The following is a 15,895-nucleotide window of genomic DNA, read 5'->3' as shown; positions in this document are numbered from 1 at the left end:
TGTCTGTGAAGCTCCTGATTTCACCTTCAATTTTGATTGACAGCCTTGCTGGGTACAGTATTCTTGGATTCAGCCCCTTCCTTTGCATGACTTTGTATATTTCATTCCATTCCCTTCTGGCCTGATGAGTTTCTGTTGAGAAATCAGTTGCTAGTCTGATGGGGGTTCCTTTGTATGTAACTTTCTGTCTCTCTCTTGCTGCTTTTAAGATTCTTACTTTGTCGTTGGTGTTTGCCAATTTAATTATAATGTGCCTTGGCGTCGGTCTTTTGGGGTTCATTTTACTTGGGACTCTGTGAGCTTCTTGGATTTGTGTGGGTTTTTTCTTCCCTATATCTGGGAAATTTTCTGTCATTATTTCTTCAAAGAGGTTTTCTATTCCTTGCTCAGCTTCCTTTCCTTCTGGAACCCCTATTATGCGGATGTTGTTTTGTTTCGTGTTGTCCCAAAGTTCCCTTAGACTCTCCTCCTGCCTTTTAATTTTTTTTTCTAGAAGTTGCTTTTCTTGGGTATTTTTTTCCATCTTGTCTTCTAGCTCACTGATGCGGTCCTCTGCTTCTTCTAGTCTACTCTTGATGCTTTCTATTGAGTTCTTTACAGCAGCGATGTCATTTTTCATTTCTTCTTGGTTCTTCTTCATTTCCTCTTGGTTCTTGCTCATATTGTCGAATTTGTCTTCCATTCTTTTCAGCCACCTTATGACCATTTCTCTGAATTCTTTTTCTGGAAGGTTGCTTGCCTCCATTTCGTTTACTTCCTTTTCTGGTGATGCCTGCTTTTCTTTCATATGCGGGCTGCTTCTTTGTCTCCCCATGGTCTCTCTTCTCTGGGTGTCTGGTTATGTAGTTCTCTCTCTCCTGGGTTGATTTAAAGGCACAAAATACAACACTACCAGGTACAACTCACAAGGCACTGAACAGGAATGTATTCACGATATTAATAACCTCCAATAAAGGTGACCACCAGAGAAAGGCAAATTAGGTGATAGGAGAGAAAGAAGAAGAGGAAAAAAGAAAGAAAGAAAGAAAAAAAGAAAAAAGGAGTGTGAAAATGAAATTGGGAAAAGGGAAAGTAAAGAGAGAAAAAAAAAGTAAGAGAGACAAGAAAGTGACTAAGAGAGAAAGGGGAACAGACTATATATATTGGGGATAAAACTCCAATAGAACAATCACTAATCCCAGCAAATGCCAGCAACAAGTGCCTGGGGATTAATACAAACTACAACACCAACTAATATGGATTGAGGCAAGGGAAAGCTGAAGCACAAAACAAACAAAAAAATAAACAAAAGAAGAATAAGCAAAACAATCTCACAAAAACAGCATAAAAATTGGATATAATCTACATTCAAGCAAACAACAACAAAAGGACAGAGAGAAGGACAAGTTTATGGATAGCTCAGACAGCGAAGGGAGAGGTGTATGTGGACTTGGAGCAGGGGATTAGAGATTAGATATGTAAGTAGGGTGAAATTTTAACAAGGGGTAAACAGAAAGAATAGGGAAAATCTAAAGCAGTAAAAGGGTAAGACAAACAGGACACTGAAAAGGGGGAGGTTGGGAAGAGAGTGATGGCCTAAAGGTAGAGTTGAGATAGAGTAAAACGATGCTAAAGGAAAGATAAAAAATAGAATGTAGAACCCTAATCCCAAAATAAAATGAAGAGAAAATAAAATGACACTTTAAAAAAAAAAAAAGATAAAATAGCAGTAGTAATAATACGGATTGAAAATAAAAATGTAATCATTAAAAAGGTAAAATCAAGTGATGAAAAAAGAAAAAAAAGTTTCTTGATTAAAAGATGCAAAAAATGAAAATAAAAAAAAAATAAAAAAATAAAAAAATAAAAGGTAAAAATAAAATGTGAAGTAGTGAAGGTCATTCACTTCCTCTGTTTTTCTGTTTGGCACGCCTGTTTCTCAGTCCAGACAGTATTGCAGTTCCCTGCGATCCACTGCTCTTCGGTGTTGTAAGCCAGTCCTGATTTTAAGCAGGCGGTGTGTCTTAATTTCTCGTAGTCCTTTATTTTTGATTACGCAAGAGTCAATTTGTGATTCAGCCCCTGGGTGGCAGTGTTTCTGGATTGACTTCCGGGTCTATCTATGGCCTCTCTAGGCAGTGTTAGAGCCTTCTTTCCCTGTGGCACTGCCACCGGCCTGTGGGCGTGGTCTGCCTCAGAGCTGACTCTCTGATGGTCACTCCCCGCTCCGATCCCCAGGTTCCAGAAAAACAACTTTCCCCTGCAGTCTCCCAGGGTGTCCCCAACTGGGTGATCCTATGTATTGGGCTTAGTAATCAGAAGCAAGGATTTGAAGAGGAAAAAGCCCAAGTGTGCGAACTCCAGGACTGCGAGTAAACCCAGGCACAAAGGGAGCGCACGGGCTGCGCGTAAGTCTGGACAGCCTGAAATTCTTAGGGTGTCCCTGCACTTCAGATCAAAATGGGTTGCTTTTTAGAGTGCCCTTCTCTTAGCAGCTCTGAGGACCCCTTTCCACAATCACAGATCACGCCAGCCCCTACAGCCACGGACTTTTCTAGGCACAGACTTCCCTGGTCCTCCAGCTCCCGCAAAACGCGCGTTCCTCTCTCCCGCCGGGACCAGAGACCTCACCTTATCCCAGGCGAAATCTGACCTTTCCGTGGTGGAGTGTAGAGCTCCTCTGAACCCGTGTGCTTGCGCCAGTTGGGGAGCGTTGTTCTGGGGCTCGCAGCTGTTCCTGGGGTGCCGCAGTTGTGGATTCTCAGGCTTCAGATAAGCTCCACTTTCCGGATCAAGATGGCGCAGACTCCACGTCCAAGCCCGCAGCTCCGGGAGGGGACCCAGCCGCAGTTGGTGCTGCCAGGTCAGGGGAACCCCGTTCAGCAGTCCCCCACCTCCTTCTGGAATTCAGCTGTCTCCCAACCAGCCAACAAACACTCCTTGTGCGTCCCTCAGCTGTTCTTTCTTTCTGCTCCGGGACAAGGCTCGGAACACGTCTGTCTATTCCGCCGCCATTATTCCCTCGGATCTGTAATACTGATCTTTCTGATTCTAGACAGCACTGCAGCTCGGTCTGCAGCTGATGTAGGATACTTGTGCTCAGGGGGATAACCTATGACTCCAAGCTTTCCCAGGGCTGTTCACTCACTGCAGCTAAGACAGGGACAAGGTAGCATTTTCCACGCTTGTCTGGATGTTTCGTCTCAATGTCCACTTGTACCAGGATTGATGGCTCTGTGTAAAAGCAGAAAAAGCCAAACAAGCCTGCAGGGGGCACCGGAAATTTGACAGAAGTTTTGATAAATTGCTGCAGGCAGACTGTGAACAAGCCTGAGAGTGTGGGTTCCTAGTGAAGCAGGAATTTTAGGGGGAACATAGGCAGACTTAGGGATTTTTTAGATTTCTATAGGTATAATTTTGATTCATTCATATGGGACAGCTATTGCTGTGTTGGTTATTGTCATTTTGGATGTGACAACTATCGGGAAAAGAGGTCAGTGACCCTGACTAAATAGTCAGGTATTTCAGGTTTTACAAATTCTTGCCATGGCACACTGGTTGAAAATTGCTGGTGTACGCCAATGTTTAAAGAATAAACATGTCCCTGGCCAGATAGCTCAATTGGTTAGAGTGTCGTCCCCATATACCAAAGATGTGGGTCCAAAGCCTGGTCAGGGCATATACAAGAATCAACCATCAAATGCTTAAATAAGTGGAACAATAAATTGATGTTTCTCTCTCTCTCTCTCTCTTCCTCCCTCTAAAATCAGTTTGTTTTTTAAAGAATAAACATGTGACTCCAATTTAGCCTAAAGAGATATGAAAGGATATCTGATGGAGCACTTTGGGGAAAGACTTTTCTTGCTCTGGAGGAAATACCAAAAGTGGTGGTCCCTTTTTCTGCCACTGAACATTTCCAAGTCTGGGACCCCATCAACCATCACAGAGATGCAGGAGATTTCATTCCAGGACAAGCAAAGTTGAAGCAGGAGGAAAGCATGGGGATGTATTTCATAGTTGAACAAATTAGTGCCTATATATGATTTTATACATATATTTCAACATATTTGAAAATTATTTGCTATGAAAATTGTCATAGCCCTGACCGGTTTGGCTCAGTGGATAGAGCGTCGGCCTGTGGACTAAATGGTCCCAGGTTCGATTCCGATCAAGGGCATGTACTTTGGTTGCGGGCACATCTCCAGTAGGGGGTGTGCAGGAGGCGGCTGATTGATGTTTCTCTCTCATCGATGTTTCTAACTCTCTATCCCTCTCCCTTCCTCTCTGTGAAAAATCAATAAAATATATATTTAAAAAAAAAAAAAAGAAAATTGTCATAGACAAAATTATTGGGATTTATAAAGAGTTCAAACTTAGACAACTTTGACGACAGATGAATGAAATATTAAACTTTCATGGCACTTTTTCTCTAGAATTCTAGAATATTTGATCAAATTGGTGATTGTGGTAGCCAGCCACCAAGATGTCCCTCAATGATTATTATCTTCTGGTATTTACACATTTGTGTGGTTCTCCCTCACACTGAACTGGGCTGACTTGTATAACCAATAGGATACTGTGCAAATGACGTGTGACTTCTGACATTAAGTCATAAAACTGCACATTGAACTAGGAAACAAATGTGACAAGTTAGTACCTCTAATATATAAAACCTTATGATCCATGTTGGTGGGAATGCAAAATGGTGGGGCCACTATGGAAAACAATATGGAGATTTCTCAAAACCAGTTATAGAGCTGTCATTCTATCTAGCAATCCTACTCTGGATATTTTATCCTACAAAAATTGAATCTCAAAGAGAGATTAGCACTTCCCTATTAACCTGCAGCATCATCCACAGTGGCAAAGACGTGGAAATAACCGAATGTCCAATTCACAGTGACCAAGATGTGGAAACAACCTAAATGTCCATCTACCAGATGAATGGATAAAGAAAAATGCGGGCCCTGGCTTGGCTCAGTGGTTGAGCATCAACCTATGAAGCAAGAGGTGCGATTCCCCGAGTTGCAAGCTGGATCCCTGGTGTAGGGCGCACAGGAGGCAGCCAATCAATGATTCTTTCTCTCTCATCATTTTTTAAATAAATCTTTATTGCTGAAAGTATTACATATGTCCCCTTCCCCCCGCCCATAACCCTCTCCCATCCCCCTGTCTCTCAACATTGATGTTTCTATCCCTCTCTCCCTCTCTCTGAACTCAATAAAAATATACTAAAATAAAATTTTAAATGTGGTAGAAACTTACAATACTGTAGTTTACATTATTCTGCTCTATTATATAGTATATATTATTCCGATTAATTAAACAAACAAACAAACGAAGAAAGGAAACCACGGGCGCGGGCGGGGACGCGCTCTGGAGGCCGGGGAGGCAGGGACCCGGTACCTGGCCCACGTGGCGGAGCTCAGCTGGGCGGGGGCCCGCCGGCCGTTTCCGCAGCCCCTCCCCGCACGCCGGGCGGGCCGTTCCGTTCGGCTCCGGGTGCCCGCCCGCGTTCTCCCGCCCCGGCCCGCGCCTGCATTGTGCGCTGGCAAGAATGCAGCCTCCTCCCCTGTTTATGTCGTTGGGGAGGAGGCTGCGCCAGTGGCTTGACCGGGAGGCTCGGGCCTTTGATTATAAGCCTCGGTTTCCCCGGGCTTCGTGTCTCCGGTACTTTGGGGTCCTTTCTCGACTCCCCCAGACTTACACCTTGAGCATGTGGAACACCTGGGCCACGCTCTTGCAGATGAGCCGCCGGACCTCCACCGCGTTACCTACGGGGACCTCCAAGTGCACCCCTTCCCCGAAGGTGCCCACCCTGCCAGGCACCACCGCGTCCCACAGCGACCTGGCCAGTCTCTTTGAGTGTCCCGTGTGCTTTGACTACGCGTTGCCGCCCACTCTGCAGTGTCAGAGCGGCCATCTGATCTGTAGCAACTGTCGCCCAAAGCTCACCTGCTGTCCGACCTGCCGGGGCCCCTTGGGATCCATCCGCAACTTGGCCATGGAGAAAGTGGCCAACTCAGTCCTCTTCCCTTGCAAACACGCCATTTCGGGGTGCGAAAGAACTCTGCCGCACACCCAGAAGGCGGACCACGAAGAGCTCTGCGCGTTCCGGCTGTACGCCTGCCCGTGCCCCAGCGCGTGCTGCCGGTGGCAAGGCTCGCTGGACGCCGTGATGCCCCATCTGATGCACCAGCACAAGTCCATCACCACCCTGCAGGGGGAGGACATCGTCTTCCTCGCCACGGACATCCACCTCCCCGGGACTGTGGACTGGGTGATGATGCAGTCCTGCTTCGGCTTCCACTTCATGTTAGTCCTGAAGAAGCAGGAGAAGTGTGACGGGCACCAGCAGTTCTTTGCGATTGTGCAGCTGATGGGAACGCGCAAGCAAGCGGAGAAGTTTGCGTATCGACTCGAGCTAAATGGTCACAGGCGGCGAATGACTTGGGAAGACACTCCCCGATCGATTCATGAGGGAATTGCATCAGCCATTCTAAGCAGTGACTGTCTGATCTTTGACACCAGAATCGCACATCTTTTTGCAGAAAACGGCAATCTAGGCATCCGTGTAACTATTTCCATGCGGTGAGATGGCGATGCAACATTTTCTGGCCAGTGTTTAAAACCGTTGCATTCGATTTCACAGAGAATAGGGACTCTTCTGCCTGCCCACCTGACACTTTTGGCAGGTGGACTAGTCGCATGTAGGTAAATAAAAGGAAAGGCTGTTAAATACAGGAGACGGTTGCATGTAGTTATTATGGCGGCGCTAACAGCACCCAGTGAGCGTTCGATGGGGGAGTCAGACCAGACCTTGGTTCAGCAACCTCCCTACCTGAGTTCCGGCTAAGAAAGAATTCAGAGGCAAGACTCAAAACTCTACCAGTTTCTCTGTAGAAAGTCACAGAGGTGGAAGAAATGGGCTTCAGAAACAAGTTACACAGGCAAAAGGAGGGCCCTTGGAGCTTAGGAAAAAGAGAGAGGCGAGCAAATGGCACCTGGATGAAGCGGCTGGAGAAAGGCCCTCGAGTGTTCCTTAAAGATGGCCACATTGGGTTCTCCTTGAGGGTATTAGGAGGCCTCAGGGGAGGATCCCAAGAGAATAGGTACCAGCTTTCCAGGTGTGCTCTTTCAGGATCACTGTTGATCACGGATTGATCAACACCAGGACAGGGGGTCATTAGTCAATGCAGCCGGTCCTGACGGCAGCCATGGCGTGGCTTATTTGGTTTTGCTGCTTTTCTGGGCCTGGAGCTGAAACTCCAACTGAGTCTAGATCAGCTGTGGGCAAACTACCGCCCGCGGGCCGGATCCGGCTGTTCTATCCAGTTCTCTTGCTCTCCCCTCCGCTCCTTTACTTTGAATTTATATTAGTTCACACAAACACTCCATCCATGCTTTTGTTCTGGCCCTCCGGTCCAGTTTAAGAACCCATTGTGGCCCTCGAGTCAAAAAGTTTGCCCACCCCTGGTCTAGATGTATTTGATGTGGGTCCAAATCTCGTTGTCTTGGGGGCTTAATGCTTAGGGGCTATTTTCTGGCCTCCTTGTTGGTTCCCCCTCCAAGGGTCTAACCCACATGACTAGCAACATGGCAGGGAGGAAAGGTCAGGGGAGGGTCTGAACTGAATGACCAGTGACATGAAAGGTCAGGGGATCTAAACCAATATGCTGGGAAAGAAAGGTTTTCCTGGAGACAAGGTCTTGTTTTCCCATGTTGCCCCTTGGCACCGGGGCTTTCCACCTGGTGACCTTATTGGCCCATGCTCCTTGTTCTGCTTATGTCTAACTGCCTATCACATAGTAATACTAATATATTTAAAACTAGAGGCCCAGTGCACGAATTTCATGCACTGGGGGTGGGTCCTTTGCCCAGCCTGCGTCCTCTTGCAGTCCAGGACCCCTTGAGGGATGTCCGACTGCCAGCTTAGGCCCGATCCCTACGCTGGCAGTCAGACATCCCTCTCGCAGTCTGGGACCCCTCGCTCCTTCCCGCTCGCTGCTCCTTCCTTAGTGCTGTCACAGAGCCAGGAGAGGCTCCCGCCACCACCGCTGCGCTCGCCAGCCATGAGGCTGGCTTCTGGTGGAGCGGCGCTCCCCCTGTGGAAGTGCACTGACCACCAGGGGGCAGCTCCTGCATTGAGTGTCTGACCCCTGGTGGTCAATGCACAGCATCTGCCCCCTGGTGGTCAGTGCACATCATAGCAACCGATCGTTTTGGTTGTTCCGCCATATTGGTCGCTTAGGCTTTTATTATATAGACTAGAGTCCCAGTGCATGAATTCATGCATGGGTGGGTCTGGCCAGCCTGGCCCCAATCAGGGTGGATTGGGGCTGGGCCTGTCGGAAGGAGGAGATGGCAGGAGGTTGGCCGGCCGGCCTGCCCCAATAGGGGCCGATCAGGGCAGAGCCGGCTGGGGGAATTGGCTGCAGGTGATTGGCTGGCGGGCCCCGCCCCCAATTGGGGTTGGGGGGGTGATTTGGGGCGGGGATGGCCATGGGGAGGGGCTGTGGGTGGTGGGCCAGCTGGCCCTGCCCCCGAATGTGGTGGGGGGGTGCCGATTGGGGGCCAGTGGTCTGGGGAGGGACCATAGGTAGTTGGCTGGCTGGCCCTACCCATGATCGGGGTGGGGGGGGGCCTATCTGGGGTGGGGCCAGGCAGGGGGAGGGGCTGCAGGAGGTTGGCCGGCTGGCCCACTCCCTATTGGGGTGGGGGGGGTGATCAGGGGTGGGGCTGGCCAGGGGGAGGGGCTGCAGGAGGTTGGCTGGCTGGCCCCACCCCCTATTGGGGTGGGGGGGTGATCAGGGGCAGGCCAATGGGGGGTGGGGCTGGCTGGGGGGAAGGGAGTGGGGCATTTGGCCAACCGGCAGTGCCCTTGATCCAGGTGGGAGAGTCCAGTAGTGGGCAGTACTTATTAAAGGATACTTTTGAGAATAGAAACTGGGAAGAATGGGAAAAGAGCAGGTTTGAGCAGAGGAATAAGTAAAGCTGCAATGCTGGCCAGGGATCAGCCTCAGCTAACCACATAGAGAGCTCTTGGGTCAATGGGGAAAAAAGGAGACATATGTATCTGATGGGGCCGGTTCGCTGGCCACAGTGGACGTCATATCGAGCCCGGGCGTCATATCGAGCCCAGGGCATCATAGCGACCGGTCGTTATTGTTGTTACTGCGTTATGGTCGCTGGCTTTTTATATATATAGATAAGTCGACAGTAAAACCAATATATATATATGGTGTCCCAAATAATGTATACACACTGAATAATTATAATGGCAGTATCTATTAAAATACATTTCATTTTCAAATCGAGCTATCAGCTGTTAAAGTGTGTATACATTTTAGGGGGATATATGTGAAACCCTGCCATGTGAAAACATGGATGAACCTTGAGCACACTGTGCTAAGTGAAAAAAGCCAATCATAAGTCAAATACTGCATGATTCCACTTACATGAGGTCAGTATCTAAAATAGTCAAACTCTTGCCTGACTGGTGTGGCTCAGTGGTTGAGTGTCAACCTATGTACCAGGAGGTCACCGTTCCATTCCTGGTCAGGGCACATGCCTGGGTTGTGGGCTCAGTCCCCAGGTGGGGTGTGCAGGAAGCAGCCAACCCATGATTCTGTCTCTTTTTTTTTTTTTACTGTTTTTTTTTTTATTTTTTTTTATTGATTTCAGAGAGGAAGGGTGAGGGAGAGAGAGATAGAAACATCAATGGTGAGAGATAATCATTGACTGGCTGCCTCCTGCACGCCCCCTACTGGGGATCAAGCCTGCAACCCAGGCATGTGCCCTTAACTGGAATCAAACCTGGGACCTTTCAGTCCACAGGCAGACGCTCTATCCATTGAGCCAAACCAGCTAGGGCCAATGATTCTCTCTCATCATTGATATTTCTATCTCTCTCTCCCTCTCCCTTCCTCTCTGAAATCAATAAAAAATGTATTTAAAAAAGAAAATAAAGTAGTCAAACTCTTAGAAGCAAATAGTAGAATGGCGGTTGCCAGGGAAGGGGGAGAGGAAACAGAAAGTTAATTAACTGACATAATGTTTCAGTTAAGCAAGATGAAAAGGTTCTAGATATCTGTTGTACAACAATGTGCCTATAATCAACAATATTACAGTTAAAAATCTATTGAGGGTAGCCCTGGCCAGTTTTGCACAATGGTTAGAGTGCCAGCCCTTGCACTGAAGAGTCTCGAATTCAATTCCTGGTCCAGGACAGGTGCCTGGGTTTCTGGTCTGCTCCCTATCCCCTGGTCAGGGGCATGTCCGGGAGGCAACCAGTCGACGCATCACTCTCACATCTATGCTTCTCTCTCTCTGTTCCTCCCTCTCTCCCTTCTGCTCTCTCTGAAAAGCAATGGAAAAATATCCTCTGGTGAGGATTTTTAAAAAAAATCTATTGAGGGTAGATCTCATATTAAGTGTTCTTGCCACAATGACATAAAAAAATGAAAAAAAAATCCTATTTCCCAGTTTTTAAAATAAGTTATTTTTGTAACATATGCTTTCTGAAACAATAGAAGAAAAAAACCATAACCTTAATAATGATAATACTTGTACAATAGAATAGTTCCCTGGGTAATTTTATTTTCAGTTTCCCAATTTTTTTTTTTGTGTAGAATAGTGGAAGGCAGACTTTGAAGTCAGACAAACCTGAGTTCAATTCGCACCTTAACTTAAAATTTCTGTCACCTTGGACAAGTTCCTCTATTCTCTGCACATCTTTCACCCATGAGGCAAAGGGTGTCTGCCTCACAGGGTTGCTGTGACTACAATTGAGCAAGATGACATGTTAAGTGCAAGCCCAAGGGCCTGGCAAGCGCTCAAAAATTATATTATGAAAATTCCAGTTAGAATTATCCCTAGTTTGTTTGCCTTTTACCATCATCACTATTTTTCTGTTGAACAAACAGTACATATCGTTCTGAAACCTGGCCCCATGCCCCCAATGCCCTTATTTTTGGCCTTTTTCGTGTCACAGTTTTTTTTGCCTATTCCCAATATAATCTCAGCATAAAATTCTTTCTTTACCAATTCTGCTAAACAAGCATCACAGGACTACTTCTGTAGTGCAAATATATATATATATATATATATATATATATATATATATGTATATATATATATATATATATATATATATATATATATATATTTAAATTCTCTCATCCTTCTGATTTAGGTTATGAATAGAGCTCTGAAATTTTAAGTGCACCAGGCAGGTTTGGATGAAGCAAGGTTTGGAAATTGTCAACTCTTTTATTTACTTGGGTCTTCAGAAAACAACATTGGGGGAATAATGGGAAAGCCAGGGCCTTTGGCCTAGATTCCTAACTCTGCAAGTTAACAGCCCCATGGCCTTGAACAAGTTTCTTCATCTCTTCCCACTCAATCTTCTCACTGATAACGGAGGGAAACCGGAGCTTACAAGGTTAGGATCTGCAAAGCCCTTTAGCTAGCTTCGAACGGTAGGAAACTGATGACCCACTTGGGTGCTGTAAAAATAGAGCTTTTAATCATAATTCTTGTACCTAAATAAAACAAAGTTAACCCTCAGTATAACAAACGCCACAAAACGCCTTGCACATAAACGCAAATACCTACAATTACTTCTTTACTGATAGGAGCATTATCAAAAGTTGAGACCATGCCCTAGCCGGTTTGGCTCACTGGATAGAGCGTCAGCCTGTGGACTGAAGGGTCCCAGGTTTGATTATGGTCAAGGGCACGTTCCTTGATTGCAGGCACATCCCCGGTAGGGTGTGTGCAGGAAGCAGCTGATCAATGTTTCTCTCTCATCCATGTTTCTAACTTTCTATCTCTCTCCCTTCCTCTCTGTAAAAAAATCAATAAAATATATATTTTAAAAAAAAAAGTTGAGACCATATTCCAGGCCATTTACAAGTTCCTTTAGATTTCAATTTTACAAGGAAAATATGGGACACAACTTTTTATTTATTTTTTATTTTTTGGGACACAACTTTTAAGACGTGATCAGACTAGTTTATAAGAAACTTAAATAAATTTGATCACCAAGCCCTAACCGGTTTGGCCCAGTAGAGAGAGCGTCGACCTGCGGACTGAAAGGTCCCAGGTTCGATTCTGGTCAAGGGCATGTACCTTGGTTGCGGGCACATCCCCAGTAGGGGTTGTGCAGGAGGCAGCTGATTGATATCAGTTTCTCTTTCATCGATGTTTCTAACTCTCTATTCCTCTCCCTCTCCCTTCCTCTCTGTAAAAAAATCGATAAAATATATTAAAAAAATTTTTGATCACCAACACAGAAATAGCTCGTAGCTGATTTTAGGGGGTGGTAATCAACTCGAGTAGGATTGTCTGGGTTCACATCTTAATCCTCCCTAGCTGCTATAGCTAAATCAAGCTATTTATCCGTTCTGTGACTCCGTTTCCTATTTGTTAAATTCAACAAACTATGTAGTGGATACCTACTAATTGCCAGACATTTACACACACACACACACCCTTCCCATGCCACAGTGGTTACCACCAGGATTGAAGTGCTTAGATTTAGCTGACAAAAGGAGCAGAGTCCATAGAAGATGAAGTTTTACACAGTAGCAGCTGGAGGTTGACCGCCTAAATCCAAATCCTGGCTTTGCCACTTCCTACTAGGTGATCTTGGCTATCACTTAAGCCCTCCGTGCCTCACCTTCCTCATGGACAAGATGAGAGTGATGGTAGCCTAGCTCATAGGGTTGCTGAGAGATTAAACCAATTGATACATGTGCAGTACCTGCCACAGTAGCCAGAACCTAGAAAATGCTCCTGAACTGTTACTGTAGTTTTTATCACACAGTGCCCATGCCGGCATAGAAGGCACTGGTTGCTATTATACACCTTGCCTTGGATTTTTTTGGCCCAGTAAATTATGTGGTAGTATTAACCTTTTTTTCCCTTTTAATCTTTATTGTTGAAAGTATTAGCCGAAACCGGTTTGGCTCAGTGGATAGAGCGTCAGCCTGTGGACTCAAGGGTCCCAGGTTCGATTCCGGTCAAGGGCATGTACCTTGGTTGCAGGCACATCCCCAGTGGGGGGTGCGTAGGAGGCAACTGATGGATGTTTCTCTCTCATCGATGTTTCTAACTCTCTATCCCTCTCCCTTCCTCTCTGTAAAAACTCAATAAAATATATTTAAAAAAAAAAAAAGAATTACATAGGTCCTCCCCCCCTCCATTAACCTCTTCTAGCCCGCTCCCATCCTCCCCGCCCCCTCCTGTATTAACGTTTAAAAACTGGAAATGGCCCTGACCCGTTTGGCTCAGTGGATAGAGCGTCGGCCTGCGGACTGAAGGGTCCCAGGTTCGATTCCGGTCAAGGGCACGTACCTTGGTTGCGGGCACATCCCCAGTAGGAGGTGTGCAGGAGGCAGCTGATCGATGTTTCTCTCCCATCAATGTTTCTAACTCTCTCTCCCTCTCCCTCTCTGTAAAAAATCAATAAAATATATTAAAAAAAAACAAAACTGGAAATGTTCGAGGCATCGCCAAAGTGTGGGGGCCCCATGGCCCCGCTGGGAGGAGCCCCCCGGCTGGTGCTGCTGCTCAGCGGGAAGAGGAAATCCGGGAAGGACTTCGTGACCCAGGCGCTGCAGAGCAGACTCGGAGCGGACCTCTGTGCTGTCCCCCGGCTCTCCGGTCCACTCAAGGAGCAGTGTGCTCAGGAGCACGGCCTGAACTTCCAGAGACTCCTGGATGCCAGCGCCTACAAGGAGGCCTATGGGCGGGACATGATCCTCTGGGGAGAGGCGCAGCGCCAGGCTGACCCAGGCTGCTTCTGCAGGAAGGTCGTGGAGGGCGTCTCCCAGCCGCTCTGGCTGGTGAGTGACACACGGAGGGTGTCTGATAGCCAGTGGTTCCGGGAGGCCGATGAGGCTGTGATCTGACAGTCCGCGTGGTGGCCTCGGAGCAGAGCCGACAGCAGCGGGGCTGGGTGTCCACACCAGGAGTGGACGATGGGGAGTCCGAATGTGGCCTGGACAACTTTGGGGACTTCGATTGGGTCATCGAGAACCACGGAGATGAGCAGCGCCTGGAGGAGCAGTTGGGGAACCGGTAGAATTTGTCCGCTCCAGACTTTAGTTATGTTCTAGGTAGGAGCACAGAAGCTGCGGCGGGGAGGGTGGGGCTGACTCTGCCAGGCGTGGTTGCTAATGCTGGCCAAGCCGGGAGCACACGGAGGGTATGGGCCCAGCAGGTGTCAGACAAGACAAGGAGCCTCCAGGAACTCTAACTCTTCTTTAATACATTTTTATTTATTTCAGAGAGGAAGGGAGAGGGAGAGAGAGACAGAAACACCAGTGTGGAGAGAGAATCATTGATCGGCTGCCGCCTGCATGCCCCACACCAGGGATCGAGCCGGCAACCCTAGGCATGTGTCCTGACCAGTAATTGAACCGTGACCTGGTTCATAGGTTGGTGCTCAACCACTGAGCCACACCAGTGGGGCCAGGACCTCATTTCTTTCTTTATTATTTTTTTAAAATATATTTTTATTGATTACAGAGAGGAAGGGAGAGGGAGAGAGAAAGAAACATCAATGATGAGAATCATTGATCGGCTGCCTCCTGCACGCCCTCTACTGGGGATGGAGCCCACAACCCAGGCATGTGCCCATGACCGGAATCGAACCAGGGATCTTTCAGTCCGCAGGCTGACGCTCTATCCACTGAGCCACACCAGTGGGGCCAGGACCTCATTTTGTTATGGATTGGGCTGCCCTGCCTCTTAGGAGGAGACTTAAAGGGCCAAGGGCGGTGCTGAAGCAGGAACATCACCGTCTCCGTGGGCGCCTGGCCGGCAGCCTGTGGTTGCCTTGCTTCCCCATCAGGATGCTTTCGGCCCCTTGTTCTGGGCAAGACTGTGGACACGAACAAACCTCCTTGGAGCACATGCTGCGACTGGACATCTCTCCCTTCCCCGGTGCCAGCCGGCCTGTGTGGGCGCCAGGGCTCGGCTTGTCCCGGCGGCGGCGGGCTCCTGCTCTGCCTTGCACCTGGGCTGGAACTTGTCCTCAGAGGCTGACCTTGGCCTGGGCCAGGCAGGCAAGAGGGCTGTTTGTGTCACAGACAGTGTTGGGGTCTTAGGGTCTCATCTTCTGGGATGGCCCCAAAGAGGCGCCTGCAGCAGGGACCCTGAGGGACAGGGCATCACCGAGGGGCACAGAGAGCCGTGGCTCCTGGAAGCCCTGGGCGGCTCTGGGCAGGAGCATCACTGCGAGCCCCAGCTGTTCCGCGGAGGCCGTGGACGGCCCCCTGTATTTAGACAGCCTCGTACAGTTTGTAAGCGTCGTTTCGATTCTTCAAAGCCAGCCTGTGACGCGGGCAAGGAGAGCGTTTTCATCTGCAGGCGGCAGATGCCGGTAACTCAGAAAGGGAACCAGCTTCTCGGGTCAGAGGGTAGTCAGTGCCAGTGCTCAGATAGCCCACGGCGGCTGCCCGACTCCCGACCAGGTCCCCTCTGCCACAAAGGGGTACAGCACAAAGTCCCGTGGCTCCTTGCCAGCCTCGGGCCTAGCCAGCACCCCACTCTCTGGCTCTGGTTTTGTTTTCCTCCCACAAATTCTGTTGGTTCTCCCCGAGAAGGGGCCACCTAAAGAAATGACATCCGTCTCAACGTGACCCGAACTGAACGTCACACTCCTGCCCACGTCTCCCGTAGATCACCTCTTCCTGGTCCTGGTTCCCTGGCTTTTCCAGGCAACCAGCCCTGAGAGTGTGACAGTCGTCACGGACTCCTGTGTCCCCTGACCCCTAGGGCTAATGGGTCACCAGGTTCTGTTCACCTGCCCTGCCTGTGTCTCCTTCCGGGATTCTCACAGGAAGGTAAACAACTCCCTGATGGCCGGGGCCACGTCTCTCTTGTAGCGTGTTGGCCCACAGTAGGT

General features: G+C 48.3%; 2 protein-coding genes and 1 pseudogene across 3 annotated transcripts in view; 2 read left to right on the top strand and 1 right to left on the bottom strand.

The window, feature by feature from the left end:
• Window positions 1–15,895, bottom strand: part of LOC308247880 (MOB-like protein phocein) — a 45,536-nt gene that overhangs the window by 24,739 nt on the left and 4,902 nt on the right. The gene's annotated exons all lie outside the window — the stretch shown is intronic.
• Window positions 5,537–6,574, top strand: LOC308248192 (E3 ubiquitin-protein ligase Siah1-like; the record flags this gene model as incomplete). Its single annotated transcript, XM_080668237.1, has 1 exon — window positions 5,537–6,574. One exon carries the CDS (start codon window positions 5,537–5,539, stop codon window positions 6,572–6,574), a length of 1,038 nt encoding a protein of 345 aa, XP_080524363.1.
• LOC308248809 (phosphomevalonate kinase-like) lies at window positions 13,515–14,091 on the top strand (annotated as a pseudogene). Its single transcript has one exon. The product of its transcript is annotated as a phosphomevalonate kinase-like (transcript).

Source organism: Plecotus auritus (assembly GCF_963455305.1).
Source record: "Plecotus auritus genome assembly, chromosome: 5".
Taxonomy (NCBI): Eukaryota; Metazoa; Chordata; class Mammalia; order Chiroptera; family Vespertilionidae; genus Plecotus; species Plecotus auritus.
Note: the sequence above shows the minus strand (reverse complement) of the source record. Positions and strands in the feature narration are given on the sequence as shown.